Raw genomic sequence first — 23,645 nt, 5'->3', positions numbered from 1 at the left:
TTCTGGGACTTAATTTAAGTTAGGTTTTTGGAGTATCAGTGAATTTAATCATCTTTTAGAAATATGTGGTGGTTACGAAGCTAGTGGAAGAGAGAAAGATGCAGTACGAGGCTGTCTGAAGGCTATGAAGGAGCAGAGGCAGGGGAGAAGAGTAAAACCACCTGCATTCTACTTAGGGTTTAGCTGCTCTGTAAGACCCAGGAATTGAGCCCCCTTCCACATGTAGTAGGGATAGACTGATAGTGAATTACTGTGTTGTGTGGAAGACCCTTGACTCTACTGGAAGTTGACCCATGTGACTTATGTGCTGATACTTGCTGAGATGGCTGCCCTGCAAAGTGGCCAGCTGCCCCTGAACCCAGGGAGAAGCCTTAATCGGACATTTGATTTCGTTGTTTTCTGTGAGAAAATTTGCTTGACTTGCACCACATGACGCTAATAAGCTTTTGAAGTATTTTAAAAGTAACTTGGGGGCAATATCTGTGCTATGAGATAACTATGGAAGTCTTTATTGAGAACTCATTCATTATTTGAGCAATATAATGTATCCAGTAGTCACGTGATGTTCTAGATATTCCCTTTATCATTGGCAGAAACCCAAAACAACCGTTGCTTTCAGCTGCCATCTTCTCTGCTAAATCATGTGGTTAATTCCTCATGAATAGAAAAGATGAGCAACATGGGGGGAAAGAGAAACTGGAACTGCTGTGCCACTTCTTTCCTTTTTTGACCTGTGGATAGGGCTATTTGTAAACTGAGGTTGCAGAGCTCTTTGAAATAAGAAATGCAAATGTTATTATCGTGGCTTTGCTTTCCAAAGGTAAATAGGCTAATAAATTTTATGGCTGCTGAGTTATCAGCTTGGTAGAATATAAAGGAGGAAAAAGAAGAGAATTTGTTTTCTAGCAGCCATAAAGTGTAACCCACAGCACTCCATTTTACCTGCTCATAGAAGCACTTATGAAGCTATTGTTAGGCCTGTTCTTCCTTTTGTGTCTTTCTTCAGAAGGTAAGAATTGAAAGGTCCTTTGAAAATTTTTGTTATGCAGTATTTAGGAACCTGTATTTTTAGTTGTTGCAAGGTGGGTATAAAGCAGAAGTCTTTAAGCAGGATGAAGAAAATAGGAAAGTAAAACTGTGATCTTGGATGTGATTTGGGGATATGTTTGATCATTTTAGATACAGATATGTGCATTGTTTCACACTGTTCTGGGGAATGATTTCATCTTAGGTGGACGCTGAAGTTTTCTTATGAGAAAAACACTAATGAATAACTAGTTAATGGTGAGATCTGTTCCAAAACGGTGCAGAAATTCGAGCAAGAGACCGAAGTTTTTCTTTGAATTCACTGAAATTTCTTTTCAGTGGCATTGAATTGTTTGGATGGGTAGGCAATCTTCTGACACCCAGGGCATCATTGTTCAGATTTCTGTTTCCTCCAGACTTTCTGTATAATCTGAGCAAATTACTGTAACAAAACAAAACAAAGAAAAGAGACGGTGAGAAGGGGGTGAGGAGGCTGGAGTTGGAGAAAGCATCGTACCTTTACTGGTTATGTGAAATTCATACATGGTACCAGATACCTGAATTTTGTAGGTATATAGGAATCTAGGATTACAAATATCGTGCCTGTCTTGGCTTTTTTCTTCAGCTTCCTGCCACTAAGAAGGCTGTGATAAATAACAGTAGTGCTCTACCTTAACAGTAGGCTGTGAGGATAAGTGTCTTTAGAGGATGTCAGGTTCTCTGAAAAAAAAACAACAGTTGTTAGGAGGCTTTGGTTCCTATTATAAATGGAAGATGTGTTCATGGTTTGGCTTTTTAATTTGGAAAAAAAGATGCAGTGTGACTGAAATTCCTGAGAAAACTTGATTTGGGAGAAAATGTGGATTGATAGAGCCTGTAAGAATTAGCAGAAACAGGTTAACTGTGAAATCAAGGAGAGAAAGAGTCTTTTCTCCCAGATTTTGGAAAAAAATTCAGAAAAACACTTATTTTGGGGAAGGCAGGGGGAGAGGATTTGGAAAAAAATTAAAATACAAACCAGAATTATTAAATGATAGAGTCATAGAATAGTTATAATACTGGGAGAAGCAGGGTCAAAAAAACATCCTATAGAAAGCATAAATCCAAAACAAACAAAGAAAACTAAATGTATACTCTGGTTAGTTAAAGTATAATCAGGCAAGCCAAAAATGAATCTGAGGGGATTCAAGGAATCATGTCTAAAGGAATAAAAAATAAGAGATTCTCTTTCAAAATACATCTGAAACAGGGAATCTGAAGTCCTGATACGTACAAAAAATAAGGTCTGAAGCTCAACAGAAAAGACTTCTTTTTCTTTCATTATTTATTCCCTCCCCTGTGATGTGTTTAAGCACAAGAGCTTAAAAAAGACCTTGCACTAACATCCTTTCTGGGGAGGGAACAAGCTGGAGGAGCTATCAAATCCCCCCCCCAATAAATTGATACTGAATAGCAACAAACTGCCAGAAGTAGATGATATTCTCACAAGGGAGTGAACTAAGCAAATATGAATGTGTGTACATGTTAACAGTACTGTTATCAATCAGCATTTCTTCACTCAGCATTGATGTCAGGAATTAAAAATGGCAAATGTGAAATTAGATTTTAGAATGGATTCCCTATTAGAAGGGTCTGGGAACCTGCAATGGTAAGTGCAGTTGAATTTCTGAAAATCTTTTGACCAAGTACTCCTAAAGAAGCTAAATAGTCACAAGGACAAAAACACCTTCGTGGATTCTAATTAAAAACCCTGGAAAAAACAAATGAATTATAAATCTTCAGACAGAGAAGAAAGGAGAGGGAACCTGCTGGAACAGGCTGTCGCCTGTGCTGGAACAGGTGCTTTCAGCTTATTTCAGCATCAGATAAGGGGACAGGCTAGCTGATGGAAAATGCTCAGGATGTTCAAACTGAAAAGTAATGTATGGCAGGCAAAACTTGTGCTAGCTATAGGTAGATTACGGTGAACTCTAAGTTAGGTACTGCTTCATGGTACGTAGCTCTCTGAGGACATCAACACAGTGTTACCAGCAATCAAAGAGATAATGTCAGGAATCAGAGAGAGAAAAAATGCATTCCTAGTGCTGTGTGTAAATCTGGTTCACTCACCTCTTGAGGGCTGTCTAGCCTTTTCAAGTCAAAAGTAAAATGAGAAACACTAGGAGGAGGATAAATGGGAAGAGAGTTCAGACTTACGAAACAACGTCCACGTGAGAAGAGATCAAACAGTCTGAGCCTGGATATCTCCCCTGCTGGGCTGAGTTGGCTCTCCATTTACTTTTTGATGTGGAAAGAAGGAGGACGTATAAGCAGAAGCATGCAGCAGGACAACTAAATATTCTCAGGTTAGCTTCTGGTTGCTAACGGAGAAAAGACAGCAGGACTTATGAGACTTTGGTGGCTTTGGTGTGGCAAGCAGGGACAGCTCTCAGCACACTTTGAAGTTCAGCTGAAAATCTCCCTTTGTGAAGATCTTAGGATAACCTCAAATTGATGCTTACAAATCCAAGTATATACTCAAGGGAAGAGAATGGTGTTTGCTGAAATAGCTGCAGTCCTGACTTCTGGCTCTAACAGGCTACGTTATCTGTCAACATTCTAGGACGAGAATCTAGTTTCTCTATCACTATGGCAATCACATAACAGTGTGATGTTGCTCTGTGGCTGTGGAAGATGTAGATTAATGTGAATTGCTCCTTTCTGAAGGAGTTTCAGCTTGCACATGCTAATGTAAGCCTAAGCTGCACTTCTAAGGCATAAAATCTAGGGACTGGATCACACGTGAATTTGTTGGTGTTTGCAAAATCTCTTTGTTAATGGGAATCACATGTTTATTAGTTGCCCTAGGTATTTTGTACCTCTCACAGTAAAAGCAGATAGGCCCCTCCTTTTTTGAGAAACAAAATTAAAATCCATCATAATACAGGAGAAGTAATACTCCCTCTTTTTTTCTGCCCTTGTGAGGTCCCATTTGGAGTACTGCTTCCAGGCCTGGGGTGCCCAGCACAAGAAAGGCGTAGTGCTGCTGGAGCAGCTTCAGATGAGCTGGGGCACCTTTCCTATGAAGAAAGGCTGAGGGAGTCGGGCTTATTCAGTCTGCAGAAGAGAATGCTCTGGTGATACCTCACTGAAGCCTTCCTGTTCTTAAGGGGAGCTTATAAACTGGAGGGAGACTGACTCTTTACATGCACAGATAGTGACGGGATAAGGGGGAATGAGCTTAAACTAAAAGAGGAGAGATTTAAATTAGATACTGGGAGGAAATTCTTTACTCAGCGGGTGGTGAGGTGCTGGCACAGGCTGACCAGAGAGGCTCTGGATGCCCCATCCCTGGAGGTGTCAAGGCCAGGTTGGATGGGGCCCTGGGCATCCTGAGCTTGTGGGGGGCAGCCCTGATCTCGACAGGGTGTTGGAACTGACGGGCTTTATGGTCTCTTCCAACCCAAACCATTCCATCATGGCTGAAGAGGAAAACTGGAAAAACTTGGTTTTAAGGCTTGTGAAAGATAAAGTTTATCACCTGTGTATATGACTTAATTATAATCTGCTAATTTCAACAAATCTCATCTGACTATAATAACTAAAATCTTACGTTAGTATACCCAAAACTAAGAGAATATATTTGGTGTTGGAGCAAGCTTCACCTTTGGAAAATAGGAAAGAGGAGAAAAGTTACTCCTCATAGGGATTGTGTGGTTTTAGTTTTATTGTTTTTTGAAGGCTTTTTCTAAGCTTAAAAATTGCACAATCCCTTATTCTTTCTTTTATTTTATTTTAAAGGAAAGACAGAAGATCTCCTGGAAGAACAGGGGAAACTAAAGGTAAATTATGAGAACAGATTTCTTTTTTTTTTTTTTTTCCTTCTCCTTTTTTTGATCTATCTTCATCATTTTGGCTGTCACTTCCTCTGAGGCAGGTGGAAGAAGAGCTTAGTGTGCTAAACTGTTGAATTCTGCAAAGAATAAATGCAAAGCAAATGACTCAGTGGTGTGATACTGCAGTTGCAAGATTATAATACCTCATCAGGAAATAAGTTTCTCCGAGCACTGCTTGTTATTAGGTTGCACATCCTGTACATAGGCTGACTGTGGTTAGTACTTGTTCCGAGATGCTCTGTTGCTCTTTTAGAAGAAGGTTGTTGTTTTTTGTCTTTCTGTAAGGTCTTAGAGATGGACCATACCTATTGTCAGGATGCAGGAGGGCATGAAATAATTGTTCCTAGTGATAGTCATCCGTCTCTCATGCTGAGTATATTCATATCACTCATGTCCTTGCCCTGAATACAGGTCTTTCTTTCATTATTTTCCTCTTTAGTATTTTCTGCGTTCACATGGAAATTCTGCCTGTTGCCAGGGGCCCAGAATATCGGTGATATATTTGGTTCGTGTTTCCTTTCCTGCTTCATGCTTGAGTGTGGCTTTTTGTTTTGTACACTGTGTGCCTTGTGGCACGCAAAGATGCATGCAGAAGCTCATTTTTGGGATCTCCCAGATTAAGCATTCTCTGTTCACAACAGTGAAAGGTATAGGTTGTATTCAGCACATTTTATTGTTTGCTCTGTAGGAATTTGGTAAGAAAGCTGAGCAAAAGGTGTAGAGTTTGGAAAGAGAGGATTTGAAGAGAGCTGTCCAGAGCTGTGTTCCCATGTATTTCTAGCAGAGGTACAATTGTTCTTTAAAATTTCTGCTACATCAGTAAGAGCTTGTTGTTGTTTGAAAATAGAGCCTCTATGACCTCTCATTCTGACAATTTCTTTTTGGAAATAAGCAACCAACCATATTTATTTATGTCAAAGGCTCTAGGAAGCTTCCAGTTTTCATGCGAGCATGTGACGTCACCTGAGACTCCTTCATCTTCAGGTTTGTGTCTAATATTATTCTTGCAGAGGCTTTCACTTCCACAGTTATTTCAGAATGGACACGGAGCGAAGGAAATGAACTGGTCTGAGGAGCCTAATGTGTGTGTGATGTCACTAAAGGGATGGAGAGGGGGTTAGGGTTAGGGTTAGGGTCTGTAGGGTTTTTGTTATGTTCATAAAAATACCTTTGTTTCTTCAGCTGCTGAGGATTCTGGTATTGCTTAAATCATTCACCACTGTCTTTTGTGGTCTCTTCTTGCTTGATGGTTGAACATTTCAATGCAGCTGAAGCGTTCTCTAAGTGAAGTTTCTCATTCTCTCTGCCTGATTTAAAGCTACTAGTCCAAAAGATCAGTATAGACTTCTTCCTGCATGCTTTTAATCAGTTTTGCCATGTTTTAATATACTAGTGAATGTAACTGTCTTTTAAATTTACTTCTTTTTTCAAACCTGATTTTCAACATTTTTGCAGTTCATACTCTGAGGCCAGCTGACATTAAAGTAGTCACTGCAATAGGAAGTTTGCAAACAGTAAGTACATGCATGAACTGTGTTGAACATGATCCATTTCCTCTGTTCTGACTCTGTGATGAGCTGGTGGTGAACTGAGCTGATGGTAAAATTTGGGGTCCCAGTGCGGGCATTTAGGACTTGAAACTTTCCATGAGCATTGAAGTTTTCTGCTGAAAAATGACTGGAAATAACTTTTGAATGTTCAGTATTTCAGTATACTCTGAATCTAAAAATAACCAGTTGACTTAATGCAGGAGAAATTTGATCACGGTGCTCTTACACAGAACCATGATATCTGATTATTGTGCTTGGATTTTCCTAACAACAGCTGAACAGATCAAATTACTGGAAGAAGTATTCAGGAAAACTCAAACTGAAAAAATGTACTGTTTTGGTGATGACTGCCATTAGGACAAACTATAGAGAGATGCAGTAGATTTTTGATCCTGTTGAAGTGTTTCTATCCTGCAGGAAAAAGCTCTGGATGAATCATAAATATATAACTTTGATGTATAAATCAGTGAGTAAGGTTATCCTGCCTCTTCTGGTTAGATTTGGGTGATTTTAACTTGCCTTAATAATCGAAGTAAATATCTGAAATAGTTTGGAGGCCCATTTTAAAACATTTAACTACAATTTCCAAGTTTTGAGAAAGCGTAGAAGTGTATTTATTGGGCAAGAATGGGAGTTGGTCTAGGGTTACAGTTTCCAAGAAATGGGGAAGGTTCTCCCTTATCACAAAACAACTTTGTAATTTGAATTGGTATTCATTAAGATGTCATACTTTCCCTTGTCTCAAAGCTTTCCATTAAAAAATCGGCATTCCTGGACTCTCTGCAAGTACCTCCCTCTTTAGGAGAAAAGATTTTCCTAAATTTGATGGTTCTTTGCCCATATTGGATGTGTGGCACTTCAGAGCATGCCTTTTTTTGTGGTGATGATTTTTTTATTGCCTGTGGGTGGTGCCATATAATGAATGTATAAATGATATTCTGCTAATGAATGTCTACTTTTTTAGAGCCAACATTTCACTGTCTCCTCCTAGACTCCTTGAAATTGGTGAAATTTCTCTGTATAAGGAGTTTTTTTTCATCAGGCACTGTATTGGCAGAGTGCCATCCGTGTAAATTACCTTAGTGACTTCAGATCACATCCCTTGTTGAAAAGGAATAGATTGAGAGCAATTCAATATGGTTTAGAACAGCATTTCAGTTGACTGAATTTGAGTTAAGTTAATCACATTTTATTTTAAGCCACATGCAATAAATTCATTAATGAAAGCAAAAAAAAAAAGTAAGAAAAAAGACTAGACTATGAGAACACATTGTAATAAGAAGTGCTGAAAATGACAGCCCTGGAAAATAATCTAAATCTGTGACAAACTGAAGCATAATGGAAATGAGTATATAGAAAACATATAAGAAAAAAGAAGAGTACAATAGGGAGCAGAGTGTGTAACCTTGCTTAATGACATTCTTATTGCCTACTTATTCACAGCCACTGGGATCCAGCATTCATCATGAAGACTTACTCCAAAGGTAAAAATGAGTTGCTGGCATTGATTCATTTCATGATACTAATTTATACAGTATTAGGCACAATACAATTTTTGTTATTATCTAGAAAGGAAAAGAAAGCCTATTTAAATAGAAAAAATTTTGAGGCATAGGATCTTCCCCTTTCCTTAGTTAACAGAAATTTTTTGTCTAAGATCTGCAACTACTTTAGGGTTGCAATAACCTTCAGACTCGTTACTCTAAGATTACTCCTATGTAGTAAATGTCCTCCACTAACTAGAGACCAGAATATGGAGATTTATTAAAGCAAAAATAGAACCCAAGAGCTCCGATACCCTGTCAGTCCTCTGCCTGAATGATTCCCAGTGTTAATGGACAAGTTCTACAATGCTTTCTTCTTTCTTGCCCTCTTAGCAGATATAAATCATTGAGTAGAAGCATCTGGTTAAGACTCAGAGATGCGAATCTGTGTAGCTCTTTTGAGGCATTCCAGGTGAGGATTTGGCCCTGCAAAGACAAATTTTAAAGGGCTGCTGTTTTTCAATAGTTGCATGAACATCTGTGTCTGCTTGTGCACGCACAAAGAGAGGTCCTGGCACTGCTGGTGTGTATGCATAAGGACAATTATTGCAACATATAGAGTGAAGAGAGAGAATGAGATCTGAGACTCAGCAGTAGCTGATGACATTATGATTTTAGGAAGAGAAAGGCCCCATTCTTAATTTCAGCAGCTGCTATGAATACATGCTCTAAGCTGTAGACTAGCTAGCAAGATGTTGAGGTTGTGCTGTAATTTAACTTCGAGAAATGGAATAACAGCAGCTTCTTGTTTTCTCTTCCCTTTCTACAGCACAGGAAAGAGCCTCCCTGAAGTGAGCGTGGAAATTTTGGCAGGTGTGTCTTGCTGCACACAAACTTAAGCAAATTAACTGAATGGAGTGCTGGCTGACAGTCAAGGGCTTTGCTGGGCTGCGGTGTGGGTACAACATGAGTGCAGCACGGGACTGTAAGGGGAACCTGAGGAAAGGTGCATTGAGTGAATGTGAGTGCAACACAGAGTGAGTTACCTGTGCTGACTTTGAACAGGCTGTGTGGATAGCCCCCGTCCCTGCTGGTGTGACTTCACTGTGCACACTGCCAATGCTAGCCGAGTGAGATCTTGTGTGAGTTTGCTTGTCCAGTGCTCTTTCTGCTGCCATATGCTCAGGGGCTTACACTGAAGCTGCCTTAGGTGCACCACGTGTGAATTCATCATCTATGAGCTGGCTGTTGTGAAGGGAGTCTTGACTTGCTTCCCATTCTCAGTAGGTTGATTTCTACACCTGCTTGTGTTTAAATCTGCCCGTACTTGTGGCTGACGTAAGAGGTGGGATGAATGTTTCTCACCTGAGTCTAGAGGCAAACTCAGATGTCAGAGCTGCAGTTCTTAGGAGCTGCACCAGCAAAACAGCTGCAGAGCAGCTTGGGTGAACCTCTAATGCCTGCCAAGAGATCCCTCAGATCCTACATTTTCTGGTTTGGTTCAGCTTTGTTTATAGTGCAATTGCAGAGTAGCACACCTGACCTGTGTATGTCATTCAGCTCTTATTAGCAGTTTTAATCCTTCGGTCCTGCACCAGTCTCCTCTGCCTGTCACAATGGGAGCAGCATCAGACGGTCAAACAATGTAAGTTCGAGGGGTTTTTGGCTGGTTTGTTCACTTATATCTAGAAAGGTGGAGGGTAGATGTGTTTGATGCTGGAGAATTTCACTGAACACAGAATATGCTCAGTGCCAGGCTGTACAGGCTTCCTGGGGTCAGACCCTGTCATGGCTTAGAAGTGTGTCTGCTCTATTTATCTCTCCAAAGGCACATCTGAAAGTGAGATGTCTGAATGTGAGCTAATCACCCCAGGCTTTCTGTATAACTCAGACAAGTGTCTAATTTTTACACATTTAGGAGTGAAAAGATGAATCCCACCTGATGTTTCAAATGTTGACTTCATAATAAAAATCTGCCAAAGCTTTACCCTTGCTGATGCCTTGATAGTTTCTCTTTTTCTGCTTTTCAGAAGCCTCTTGGATCAAGCTGGGGAAATAGTGAAGCTCATGAAAGAGAACCAGGTGTGTTTAAGGAACAGGACTGTTACGAGAGTTTGGTCTCCAATCTGGAAAAGGGAGAAATGTGATGAAATACTTAAACACCACCTAAAGATCTCCTCAAAATAGGACATATTGTTTCTTGAGCTTAACAGACTGTGGTCTATTAGATGTAAATAGAATCAGTTCTGTACTCTTTTAAGGTATGGAGTTTTGTTCTTGAAAATATCTCACCTGCTTTATGTTTGCCAGAAGAGGCTGATGACATTGGCATGGAAGCCAACGTTTTTTGTTTTTGTATTGCTTAAGGATGTGAGACTTCTATCTACACTCTGTAACTGTGCCAGTGTTTCTGAGAAGCCAACCCAAAATTGTAATTCTTGATATTTATCTCTTCCTCCTGCTATCTTAGGATCGTATTTTCAAAAAGCTCGAGATATGCTTTGGCTGATATCAGTGGTTGACGCTGGTGAGAACTGTATTATCACTCATGGCTGAGTGCTTTGAAAATCCCACCCTGGAGTTTTAAGCACTCATTTTTTCTTCTATTCTCAACCCTCAGGCGTGTTATTTTGTAAAATGATCTTCACATAACTCGCATATCTAACTGCCAAATTGGTTCTGCTGTTACCTACACCCTATGCAGGGAGCTCGCAAGACTGTATGTGTATGAACTTAGCATAAGTTTTCATGGAACTGAAGGCTTCTAACCAATGCTCTTTGTGTTTGGCGGATGTTGCCTAATGAGCTTAGGACAGCTGGGCAGGGCTCTAGCCCTTAGATTTTTGCTCTAGTCTGCATCCCACCAGGATGAGCCAGTCTCAGCAGTTCAAGAATGTTAACCTGTCAGTAAACTTCATCAGGGTTGGAAAGAAGCAGCATACAGCTTCGTGCTCAGCAGTGTGTGCCCATTTCCAGTGAACTCTTCAATGGCAGCTGCAATTTCTGGCTTTATACTGGAATTTTTATTGGTGTGCATTCATCTTTAATGGCAGGATTTGGTCCATAACCATCTATTTGCTGCCTTCTCTAGAGAGAAGCTGATGAGTCAGATGGAATGGATCAAAGCATCTGGGGTCGGGCAGTTGACTATTGTTTTGTCTTGCTGATTTAAATCTTGCGCGAGAGAAAGGATGGCAAATAGGACTCTTACCATCATATTCCTTTTAATTTGTTTATTTTTCTTCCAGATAATGGACTTTCAAAATGATTGGAAACTGATCACAGTTTTCTTTAGTGCTGAAAACCCATGCTCTTCTTGTGCCTTCACACAACCGGTAATGTTTTCATGGGGTGCTTTAGCCATCAAAGTATGTGATCCAATCACTTTTGCATGCTCTATCCTTTGCCATAGTGAACCAAAGCAGTAGCTGGTTATAGAAGATCGGAGTGATGCTATTCAGTAACATGAGCTTCTGGTCCACAAAATCTTTTGTATTTAGAAACATGTACTTGATTTGGGATCCCAAATCTGAGATGCAGTAGTAGAACAGTTCTCTGATTCGTTTTTAAGCTGTTTCTCATCCCATTTACAGAAGAACTGCATATTGGACAACCTGGAAAAACTTCAAGAACTCTTAGACTTTTTATATAAAGAAGTAAGATGTATTCATCAGTTTTCAATACCTGAATTTTTTGCTGATTTTTTTTTTTCCTATCTTTCTGAACTTTGGCTTGTATCAGTGTTCGAGTGATTCACAACACAAATCTCACTGACTTTAATCCTCTAGCTCTATTCATTGCCAGTAAGTGTTTTATTTGTGCTTTAAAAATCTGACGCATGCAAAGAGAAAGGACAGTTAACAGCTTAGCTTTGTTACTCAGACTGATGTGCTACTTAGTCTGTGCCTTTTATTTTTAAAGTGATTTGCATGAAAAATGGACTTTATCAGTCTAGATCTGGAAGTTTTCCTTTTTAATAGTGATCTTTATGAAAATAAATGTAATTATTGGATATGTGAAGCAATCTATGCGCTGTACTGGCTGCTAAATGCCTAGTGGAGACTTGTTTATACCAGGGAAAAAAAACATTAAAGATCTGTATAATATCTGTTTGGTCTTTTTTCTGCCATTGTGTCCATTTTAAGACCTCAGTATTTCTAGCTGTCTGAACTAAAGCTGATCTATTTCTCTAGGATAAGTTTTGGGAAGTGTTCTGTCCTGAGTATTAGTCTACCAATGAGCAATAGGCTAGATAAAGATGCATAGCCACTACAACAGACTATTTATCTGAAGTATTTCAATAGCTTTTTCCAAGAATGTTATGTTACTGGATTGACAACCTGATCGATATTCTACATCTGCTCCAGTTTGATTACATCAGGACACACGCACTCATTCTTCCCAGACTGACTGAAAATATTGCGTATGGGTGAAGTTCTACCCATACATCTGCTTCAGATTCCCTCCTCTATTATTTCCAGAATCTGTATATGTGCATTCACGAAAGTGAAATATCAGTATGGAAATGGAAATCTGCTTTATCCTTAGGGGAGAGGTGAGGTGAGATATGTGAGTGCTTTTGCTATTACACAGGATATTTAATCCTCAAGCATTGCACTGACATTGACACAAAAATAGTAGTTCCTTGCTCATCTGAGTTCAGTTTAGTTGTTTAGTGGTCATCTGGTTCATGTAAAAATGAACTTCTAGATCTCAGTCAAGAAATCATTGTCATGAATATTTCACAAATGATGACTCAGGCTATACTAGATGGCACATAGGAGTAGGATTCAGAAAGGAACTGGCAAAGATTCAGATCACTGATTTTATGAAGACAAAATCCTAGCTCTGAGGTAACACAAGTTGTAGATACTAGCAAGTAGCAGAAATAGTAACTTATGATTTCCAACAGCAGATATTAATGTCATTAATTTTTACTTTATCACTGCAGGTTCCCAAGGCCTTCGTAAATTTGGTAGATTCCACTGAGATCACAACTTCCTTTCTCATGTGCCAAGATCCTCAAAATGCCAGGTGACAGAAGCTCCCTTTAAATTCTTAACACTATCTCCTACTACTGTTCATTGTCCAGTGTGTGTACTGTTTCTATACCAATCAGGTAGACTTTTGAACAATTTTCTGCCCTTGACGTCAAAATATGTCACAGATTTTTAGATCTCAACTTTTGCTTCTGATGCACTCTCTCTGCAGGCATGGATTTACAAGAAGTAAGTGCTTTAACTTAACAGCTGCTACAAGTCCCACTATAGGTTTTTCAGATTCCTATCTATCCATCACTTGGACTAGATGACCTTTAAATGTCCCTTCCAACTCATACTATTTTATGATTTTATGGGCTGCTGCGAAGAAAGTTAACTCCACCTCACTACAATCATGATCACAAAACTTTAAGGTCCGTTCACCCCCTGTTCTTTAGTCAGAGTTGCTTCTGCCCTGCAACTCTTGAATTGAAAACTCTGGAGGTTTCTAGCTATCAATGCTCACAATATTCACAAAAGGAATAACTGGTTTTGAAAATAATCATGAAGCTATAAGAAAGCTACTGCTTGGGCTTAGAGTGTGGTGGAATGGAGAACTTCCAACTTGCTAATTCCTCTATGGTAACGACTTGCATAGATGCTTTCAGCTATCTCCCTCTCTCAGTACCTTTAAAGAAAAGTGCGAGTAGCTTACGTCCCAATTTAGCAGGGAGTAGGAGTTTGCACATGGACAATTATGATAGAGTAGTTTACAGCTGATGAGATTACACTCTGTTTCACTGTAGTAATCTTTTCCTGTGCTCATGACATGAGACACAGTATGTACTAATATATACATTCTGATGTTCTTCACAAGCTTTGTGCACATACAACTCAGGAGGGGGAGTCAAGGTGGGGGTCTGGCTGCTGTATAACCATGTACTTAACAACAAGCATAAGCAGAGAAGAAGCTTCCCTCGTCAAAAGCAACTGTGTGGAGAATTCTGGCACGATTACTTATCAATGTGATCTTGAAGTTATGTTTATCTGTTTTAGCAGTTCCACCAGTCTGTATGCTTTGTGCTCAAGTATAAAACTCCTGGGCTCATCTCAACCTCAGGCTCAGATCATCTCCCAAGTTAAGGCCTCAGTATTTGGTTAGCACATCCTCATCTCTGGATTATGCTTTCAAAGAAAAAATATGAGCTCTGTCCAAAAGAAGAAACTTAAATATTTAAGAAGAACATAAAAACAATTTATGAACTCCACTTTCAGGAAACTACACAACTCTATTTGTGTATTGTATGAGGTTCTTAAATGGCCCTTGTGTACTTGTCTGTTAGGCTGTGATAGGATGCTGGTTCTGAGTTCATATTTCTTTCACTCACCAGCTCTAATAAAAAAGCATTTTAACAGAAATACTGACAATTTACAGGTTTTGCCAGAATTTTGTGAAAAGGAGAGAGAGTCTAATCCTGACTGGTGCTTTCTGCTTACACCTGCAAGTCCCACTACAAGTTTTTCAGATTCCTATCTGTCCAGGAATTTTCAGCTGATTGTATCTGTACTGGAACCAAACAAATCTCAAACATATCTAATACTGTTCCTGTCTGCTGCCTTGGAGGAGAGTCTGAGTTTTCCTGTGAGCTGCAGAAATATGCAGTGTGGAGATCTCATCTTGTAGATCAGAGGTTTGACTGAGATTATCTAGCTACTTGATAATGTCTGGCCACTGCTTAGCATAATTAAGTATTTTTAGCAGTGAGTTTCCATTCACATTTCTAAATGGTGGTTTTATTGCCAAAAACTAAGGCAAAAGTCCTTCTGTTTTGAATGTGTTCAAGTTTCTTATGTGATGATAGAAAAGAAAGTGTTTGAAAACCAGTGCAGCAGTTTTAAGCCTGAAGAGGCTGCTGGCTTGTGAAACCCTGTGCTAATCCAAGTCTAGCATATTTGCCAGCTGAATAGGCTTTCAAGCAAAGTAGCAGTTCAAGGCTCTGGACATGGAAATATTTATCACTCTGCATTTAAAATAATAAAACATCTATATGGAGTTTTGTCAGTGTATGCAGTAATTTGGGCTTCAATATATGCTTGCCAGTATCTTAATAGTTTGTGCTTTCTTTCTACTTTATCAAAAGTTCATAACGTCTGTTTTTCATCTTCTCTGCAGCAATTCAACTGGGAATCAGTGCAATTGCATTCATGAACACTCTATGCTAAATTATAACATTCTGAGGTGGTCCTATCAGGTAAGGCATTTTTTGTTGCTTGGTATTTCTAGATATGTCTGTCTATTCATTTTCCAGATTAAACAGAAGTGAGGAGTTATGGGAGGGCTAGTGGTGAGGAAGATTAGAAACTGTTTTTTTCTTTTTTTTCCCCACTATATTGGCAGCAATCCTGACTCCATTTCTCACATCAGGAACAATGAAGATGAGTTCTCTGCATGTCTGAGTGACCTTAGCATCTCTTCCAGTTTCTAATGACTATCTAGCTTTTTGAACCTAGGGTCTGTTATAACCTATTAAGGAAATGGTTTATTGTCCAGTGACTTGGCTGTTGATGCCAAGTTAGAAGAGGGAAATTTTCAGTAAGGCAAAGGCAGATGTGCAGGAATTTCTTTAAGAATGATGGGGAGGCAAGTAAGTACAGTACTAAACTTACCGTCCTTTCAAAGAAAATAATGCTAATTCAGTGTATCTTTCTCATAGCCACAAGGATTTTCTAACTATTGCCTAAGATGGCTTCATTCAATTACAGTCTTTGTTCTGAATTACAGAATTTGATTATTATGGTTTATTAGGGATGGGGATAATCCAAGTTCACTTTAAGAACCAGTGAATTGCACATGTATTACACTCTTTACATGATAATGCTTATCTCATTAAATGGTTGTCCATTTAGGATGCTTGGGAAAAACTTCTAAAGTCTAAGAGGTATGATCAAAAGGATGATTTCACTGTTGTTCTTCAGCCTTCTCTCCAAGAAACAAATCTTTTGCTCAGTCTGGTGAGTAAATGCGTGTTGCTCCATTCTTTCTGAAGTGTGTCTTTTGAGATTGAGCGCAGTATTCAGCTGGCTCCTTCCTATCTAAACGACAAAGTTAGTTAGGAATGTAGAACACACCTTGAGATCTGGAGAAGGGAAAAGTATGATTTTGTAGACAATGGATCATTCAATAAAGTATCAAAATCCAATATAAAACACTTGGTGGCTATTTGTATAATAGGTTGGTGGTGGGTAACAGTCCAGTTCATAGGCACTTAACAACTCTTTGACCATGTCTTAATTTCATTGCTTCCCTCTGCTCAGTATGAGAACAAAGTGGACTGGGAGAAGGAAATTTGTGTTCCAGGCAGTTTGGATCTGCTATGTTGCAAAACCTTCCTTTGCTGTCTTATGACAGGCTTGTTTTGTTAACTGCTGGTCCATATACAAATGCCTGACTTAATTTCTATGACACGACTTTTCGTCTCCATAAATTGCTCTGTTATTTTCTCCAGTGCTATCTTATGTCTTTGTTGGATTCTTTGTTTTCTCCAATTTGTGGTATCAAGCCACCTGACCAACAGGCCACTGCATGCAATTTTCCAAATTCTTAAATCACTTTCATTTAAAAGTAAACACGTTCTACTAAGACAAATTATTCATGCTTCCTCTTTTTTTTTTTTTTTTTTAAGCCTGTAAGTGCTAGCTAAGGCAAGTGTTGTTTATTCCAAGTTATTATATCCAAATTATTCATGTGATCACATCTGCATATTTCCCTGATCTCCCATATTGTCACTGTTGTGTTTATGTTTTGTTGTTGCTCTGTTTTGTCATGGTCTCTATGATTTCTCAGAGCAGGGATGGTTTCTTCAGCACATCAAAGACACAATTGGAAACTCTGGAAGAAGATTATATTTTCATGGCTTTGAGCCTCTGGAAGAACATGGTGAGCAGTACTACAGATTTTAGACTTAGTACAGACACTTTGTAGCAGTTCCACACTAGCCAGGCTTTGAGTAGCCTGGAAGACTGGAAGGAGAAATATAGGAAAGAAACATCCCATGATTAATTTTCAGTGTGAAGAATCTGCTCTCTAATAATCCTAAACGCCCTGTGGCTGCTAATTTCTACCAAGAACATTTCAAAAATGTTTCTGAAGTAGCCCTATCGCCAAGGAGTAGAAGAGCTGTGGCAAACCCTTTTGCTAGCCTCAGTTCTGTGGCAGAGTGGCACAGAAACAACTGAGGCTTTTCATAACCTGAGATTAAAGTGGTTGTACTATTGTGTTTTATATCCATCCCACTCATAATGTCAGTTTTTTTTTTCATTCTGCTTCTGTTGCTCATAGTAAAAAGTTGACAGGAAGGCTTGGGGAATTCCTATTGCTTCCTCTAGAGCTGGATGTTCTACCCAGCTAAGAAAATCCAAACAGTGTGGTACCTTAAAATGGGAGAGAAAGCATGTTCAAAAGAAACATGGCCTGTTGAACCACTCAAGCTTTAAAACAATGTCCAATTCTGTACGAGGCTGTTTCCTTCTGCAGGCTTGAGAAAGTAACAAACAGCATTTTTATGTGTAACTGGGTGCATGCTCATACAGCTGGAGGAGTTGGCATTTCACTGATGAAGGGGCAAGTAAAGGAATGGGAGCTGTTTTGCAGTGAGACAAAACAAAAGCAGACAGCTGCATTTATGCTCACTAGAGCAGGGTAGGATGTTACTGCTTAGTGCATGCCATGTTTAGATTTGCCCTGATAGCAGTAGTTTTGAGTAAAATGTTGATTTTACTGTTCATTCTGGATTAGAAGCTCTGTTTTCTGCTTTTTTTTCCAAATATACTTCTTACAAGACACAGCGTAAGGTACACACATGATCTTATTTTAATTAAAAGGAATCTTCAATGGTCAATAAAGTTAAAGATAAAAAACAAACTTTTTTTTGCTTGTTTTGCACCACTCTTGAAATAAATCCATGCAAATGGATGTGTTCTTGTTTCATTTCATGCTATTTTTGGCAGAAGTAATACTGCTGTGGTGCTGACCATTTAAAGAAGTAGGATTTGCAGGAAGGAACTCTCTCTTATTCAACCTGGTAACATAGCTAGAAATAATAGTTGTTCCAATAAAAGATATTTTTCTGTGTATATCTGACACTTTAAATAGATAGTACGAAGCTTAGAGTTTAAAGTTGATCAAGCACTGAATCTTTAACCTTGACCAAATGTGCTGCATCCAGTCATCCATTTTGCTGTTATCTGTGACACTCCTTACCATGATGTTAAAGTTCCCATCTTGATTCTTCTATTGCAAAGCAGATGCAATGATAAGATTCATGTTGTCCTCTATATCACTATTTTGTCTTAGTCTCATGAAGTAACTAGATTCACTAATTGAATGAGCGCAGCAGACACTGAAAGTCAGATTCCTGAAATCCGAATTAAATTTTTTGTCTCAATTCTCTATAAAAAATGGGTTGAGTTACTTTGACTGTCCATGTCTCAGTGTCCTCATCAGTAGTGGGAGTATTTATTTACATCAAGCAGTTCCCACTGTCACTTAAACATGATTGGGAAGAAAATAGGAAGAGGTGGTGGAACCTCCACAGATATTAACCATTATAAATATTAAACCTAGACAGGAGTAAGTCACATGAACATCCAATTTTCTAAGAAAAATGGTCCTTTTTATTTGTTTAGCACCACGGATACATTTTATACATTTTCAATTTTTTTTTAAATGAAATCCTGAATTAATTTTCCAACTAGTGCAGAAAATGAATATTTCTGATGAGAAGGACCAGACTGCTGCCTGTTTGCTTGCCCATTTTGAGCCCCTGCAGCAGGAATTGTTTGGGGCTAACTGAACCAAGTTTATGAGAATTTGGGTCATCTAGGTACAGATCTAGTCATCTAGTCTGATCTATTATGTTTTCCAGGGTTTATCAGTCAGAAGATGACCTCTAGATTTGAGTTATATCCATCTTTTACAAGACTGTGACATTATCAGAGGTCATGTGCTTCTAATGGGCTTCACATCTTTTAAATTTTATTTTTCTTTTTTTATTATTTCTCTGATATCCTATGGTATAGATTTGTCTTTCTATGGCTTCTTACTGCTCAGCTTTTCTGATTTCACTTTATGTAGAATGTCAATACTAGGCATTTTGCTTGTTCTTTTCAAGGAATTCTGATAGTATTAGCCACACTTGGTAACACCTATTCTGCTTCTTCAAAATCCAGGCCCTGTAGAAAAGAAGAGGGCCAGAACTTCTCTTCTGAAGTTTTATAACTACTGCAAACGTACTCAGTTAACCCAACACTGATTTCTCTTTTGTGCCCTTTCAAATTCTTATGCTCAGCTAGTAACAAATTCCTTCTGTCCCTTCAGATATATTTTTTTCTTTGCAGCTTCTGCCTTGTAAAGAGCCTTCTTTCCCTCTGCTTCGTTTTTCTCTGCACATTTCCCCATTTTTCAACTAGCAACTTTCCTATATTTCAGTGTATTTCCTCAGTGTGAGGGGTCCCCCCTAAAGAGGGGACAGCCTGGATGATCTGGATGAAGATCAAGATGTGCCAAAACTACATGTTGCTAATGGTTTGTAAGGAGACTGCAGGAATTGTAGTGTCCCTTGATAACTTCTTTATCCTTTGATTTCCCTGCCTCCCCTTTCATTCAGGAGGAATTTTCTTAACACAAATGGTGATTATCAGAAAGGCACCTCCCTGAGCAGGTTCCTTATCTGCTTGTGATAATATTCTGGCGCTGTGTGAAAGGGGGTGATATGAAAGATGCTTTCAGTGTAAAAAGCACTGGGTAAGTAACCTTATCGGATAAGGTTCACTCTAACTGTCCTCTTCAGTAAAGGTAAAGGTTTATATTGACAACACACAGTGCATATCGGGAACTGATAGGAAATCATGGTCATGATTTATTGAGCAGCAAACAGCAGAATGAGGAGGTGATGAGGAAATGTGCTCAGAGTGTTTCCCTTCTGCTATCAGCCCGGCTGTTCTTATGTTGGCAATGCTTGTTTTGAGGCTTGATACTAGCTTCTTTCTTGGATTGATTAGCTGCCTGTTGGCCAAAGGGCAAAACCTTGAAAATCCAGTGGTAGTTGGTAGTAGTGCTGGACTTCAGTCTGACTGAGAAACTAAGCTAGCATGTATTCTAGGCATAGCTGAATATTTTTCTGTACCATTCCTATTATGTAGGAGCAGTGCAATTCAAATGGTAAGCACGTCAGGTGAATGACATGAAATAGTGAGAAAAGCTAAGAGAGGCTGTTTGCTTACTTGAATGGTTTTGATGTTTACCACAGAGAGTCTGATTAATTTTGGAAAATGCCTACAACTTTATCTCTGTAAATATATCTGAGGGCAAAGCTCCTTTCATGTGCGTAAAGAACTTAGATAAGAAGCTCTTCTGTTTAGTGTGTAACAGAGAAGTCTCCCAAAAAAACATCCTGCAACTCAGAGAGAAACAAACCAAAACTAGGCAAGAACTTAAATGAGAACAGCACCCACATGAGGCGGTACCTGCCTCTCTCCTGCTCTCAGTGCTTTACACTGAATTAAAAACCTCTGCAGTCGTGAAGCAGAGTAGTCCGATAACCTGTCTATATGTTAGGATTCAGAGTAGGTTCTGGCTGACCACAGTGCAGACTCATTGCATGGCTTCCCAGATTGCCTTTATGGAAGCTGCCCATTTTTCTTGGGAGAAGTGTTTCTGAGCAGTCTGCAATGAATCTCCTGGAGGAATTCATTCTCATTATCCAACAACATGCTAATGTCTAATATTTATTTCTAATTCATTTGTAGCTGAAAAATATCTACTTTTGTACTCTTGTCTCGGGTTCTGTAGCATGATTCCATGCTGGAAGAATATATCCTTTTAAGAATGTTGTTAAACAGCTATTTTTTGTTTTGTCCTATGGAATGGAAAATTACCAGCTCCCGCCATATCTTCTCTCTGAGCTTTATTTTGTGCATTTCATGGACATCCCTTTTATTTCTCTTTCAAAAAAAGCACAGACTTAGTTTCTTCAAGTCCTTGTTTGAAAGAATATCTAATTGTAAGCCTCTTCTCTTTTCTGTTTCTGTTTTTTTTTCTTTCTTTTTCTTTTTTTTTTTCTCCACCTTATATTCATTGACAGAACAATCAAAATATAACACAGTATTCCTGCTCGGCATATATCAATGACATCAGGCCTGTTACCGCCTTATTTCTCAACACCTTCAGACCTGTTTCTTAAGATCCTGGCAGCTGCCATTGCTGATGCAAACTGAGCAGAGGTTCACTGAGGATTTTAAAACAGTGACCAACTTCTTTGGGTGTGCCTGCCATTTAATTAAATCCCAGCAAGGTGTATGAATAGATGGAGTGATTCTTCATGGTATTTATCTTTTTGTGCTGTCGGTACTGAGTTTTGGGTTACACAATAATTTCTTACCTATCTGTCTTGTTGGAAGGCAAATAAAGGCTTGCAAATATAAATATTATCAAGCCTCCATGCAGAGGTGGAGTGCACCTTTTGATGCTGTGTAGCATATATCAAAATGTAGATAAATAGTTATGGAAATAGAATGCATTAGCAGATTTAGCTGAGTGAACTACAGCCACCACAGAATTGATGCATGATTTTTCTTTATATTCCCTGTTTCTGACTGTTGCAAAATGAGTTTGCAGTATAAGGAGCACTAAAGCATAATGTTCACAAGGCAGAAGGAAGGGGTTGATGCAACCCAAATATATCGCCCAACAGACAACTTTTAGTTTTCCATTTATATTAGGGATTTTTTATTTTCTCCTTCTGAAGTAAAGAAGTGTGGTCTTCAGCAAGCCCTCTGTATAATTTGACTCAGAGCAGTGTTTTCTCAAGAGGTTCAGTAACATAATTTTTACTGTGGTAAAAACTCTTTTGTTTTCTCATACCTGGCCCAATTGGGAAGTGAAAGTAACTTCTTAATTGCAGCCAAGTATATGTTATATAAGAGGAGGGAATGAATCACAAATATGATTGAAGCTATGCTCTTCTAGAGCATGTCCTTAGTTGCTGTTGTTGAGCTGATAAGTAACGTCTCGATTACAAGTAGTCAAATGCTGTGGTGCGAGATCCACGCCTTGCAGCCAGCATTCCCAAAGACAGAGTTAATGTGTGGATGGTTCTTCTAATAATGACAAAATGATAATCTGATCATAGGAGCTGAAAAAAGGGCCTCTCCCAGATTTTGTAGGTATGCATGTAGTATGCAAATTAAAATGACTCACAAGTAAAACAAGTTTTTAATATGTATTAACCTGATGGATAACTCGATGCACTAGAGCCTCTGAGTTACTGTTGCTCTCCCATCCTGCCCCTGCACAGTGCATGTATAAGTCCTGTGTTGTGTCCCTTTCCAGATGGAACCAGTTGGGCAGAAGAAGCCATACAATTTCACAACATTGCATCAGGTCCAGTGTCCATCTCAGGTAAAAGTATTTCCTTATTACTGGGAGATTGTACTTACCCTTTGTAGAGTTTCCAAGTTTTCAAGTATTGTCATCTTCTGAAGTTCTTAGAATCGTATGCTTTCCTAAGATACTGCACTACAAAAAGTGCAGCATTCCTAAAGCTAATTGACATGGTTTTTGTTGTATATAGACGAAAGTCAGAAAACAAGAACTTCTGATAAAGTTTAGTTAACTCATCTTACTGTCAATTTTTTTATTTAAAAAACATCCAATCTGACTTGTTAAGTTGTGAATAATGAAGAAAGCATTATCAGTATCTTTCATCAATAAAATTGAATCTATGCATTTTATATACTTTGACTTTTCGGTTATTTGATTCTGTCTTTGTCAGATTTAACTATTTCCATCTGTGAAGTTCTCAATAACTCAGTAGTATCTTCAGGGTCTGAATATTTCTGAGGTTCAAGGAACAGATTCTTGAATGTTTTTGCGTTTAAGCACTGACTTCAATAATTTAATAGTGATGAAACACTACTGCCATCACAACGCTTCACTAAACAGCAATTAAAGCATCAAAGAAATTAAATTATCTGTTTTGTTTGATGTTAGGTTTGAGGCAAGAGGTAGTGTTGTGCCCATGGCATTCAAAGTCTTAATTTTCAGGTCTAACCTGACCTGGTTTACTTCACCCTTTCAGTGTTCATTCAAAGTTTAACATCTATATTTTCTTCTTATGGAAATCCTGTTCAGAATAATGTAATATCAGTTGTTTGAGTTTCCAATATTGTGGGGGTTTTTTGTTTGTTTGTTTTTTTTTTTTTTGTTTTTTAACAAACTTCTCTCACTTCTGCAGGAAAATCCATATTTGTTCACATACAGAAATAGTAACTACTCACTTTTGCAAGAGATATCAAACACTAAAGAAATACTGCAGGTAAGGTAGAACTGTTTACAACGTATGGACTAAGTGTATTCCAGGGAGTGGGACAGGCGGGTGGAATTGTATTGGAGCCTAATTAAACAATGTTACTGAATAAAAAGCTCAAACACTATTTCCGTGCTTGACTAAACAGTCAGATAGCATGTTTTCTTTTTGAAGGATTTTGTAGAGTGTAACTCATGGTAGATGTCTTCAACCAGCAGAAAGTAAGTCTTGTGTTCACTGTCAAGAGTGTTTTTTAAACTTTTAGATCAGTGCTAAGTTCTCTGGGATAAGGAAATAGTGAAAACACAGTCCCTTTTGTTTTACTGTGGAGGAAACCAGATCAAATCAGCATGTGTGGGTCTGATTT

The 23,645-nt window shown here is 38.7% G+C and overlaps 1 protein-coding gene across 1 annotated transcript in view; it reads left to right on the top strand.

The window, feature by feature from the left end:
- Positions 1 to 894: 894 nt before the first annotated feature.
- PLB1 (phospholipase B1) overlaps positions 895 to 23,645 on the top strand; it is a 79,140-nt gene continuing 56,389 nt past the window's right edge. Inside the window, exons 1-16 of the mRNA XM_010706793.4 lie at positions 895 to 1,009; positions 4,807 to 4,847; positions 5,822 to 5,885; positions 6,357 to 6,415; positions 7,895 to 7,935; positions 8,765 to 8,808; positions 9,496 to 9,580; positions 9,966 to 10,017; positions 11,184 to 11,270; positions 11,529 to 11,591; positions 12,887 to 12,969; positions 15,088 to 15,166; positions 15,822 to 15,926; positions 16,759 to 16,851; positions 22,303 to 22,371; positions 23,207 to 23,287. Of these exons, the coding sequence (XP_010705095.2) occupies positions 961 to 1,009; positions 4,807 to 4,847; positions 5,822 to 5,885; positions 6,357 to 6,415; positions 7,895 to 7,935; positions 8,765 to 8,808; positions 9,496 to 9,580; positions 9,966 to 10,017; positions 11,184 to 11,270; positions 11,529 to 11,591; positions 12,887 to 12,969; positions 15,088 to 15,166; positions 15,822 to 15,926; positions 16,759 to 16,851; positions 22,303 to 22,371; positions 23,207 to 23,287 (1,095 nt within the window). The 5' untranslated portion in view covers positions 895 to 960. The remainder of the gene's footprint in view (positions 1,010 to 4,806; positions 4,848 to 5,821; positions 5,886 to 6,356; positions 6,416 to 7,894; positions 7,936 to 8,764; positions 8,809 to 9,495; positions 9,581 to 9,965; positions 10,018 to 11,183; positions 11,271 to 11,528; positions 11,592 to 12,886; positions 12,970 to 15,087; positions 15,167 to 15,821; positions 15,927 to 16,758; positions 16,852 to 22,302; positions 22,372 to 23,206; positions 23,288 to 23,645) is intronic.

This window comes from Meleagris gallopavo, chromosome 2 (genome assembly GCF_905368555.1).
Source record: "Meleagris gallopavo chromosome 2, MGAL_WU_HG_1.1, whole genome shotgun sequence".
Classification (NCBI taxonomy): Eukaryota; Metazoa; Chordata; class Aves; order Galliformes; family Phasianidae; genus Meleagris; species Meleagris gallopavo.
This window is presented reverse-complemented; position numbering and strand designations above follow the sequence as displayed.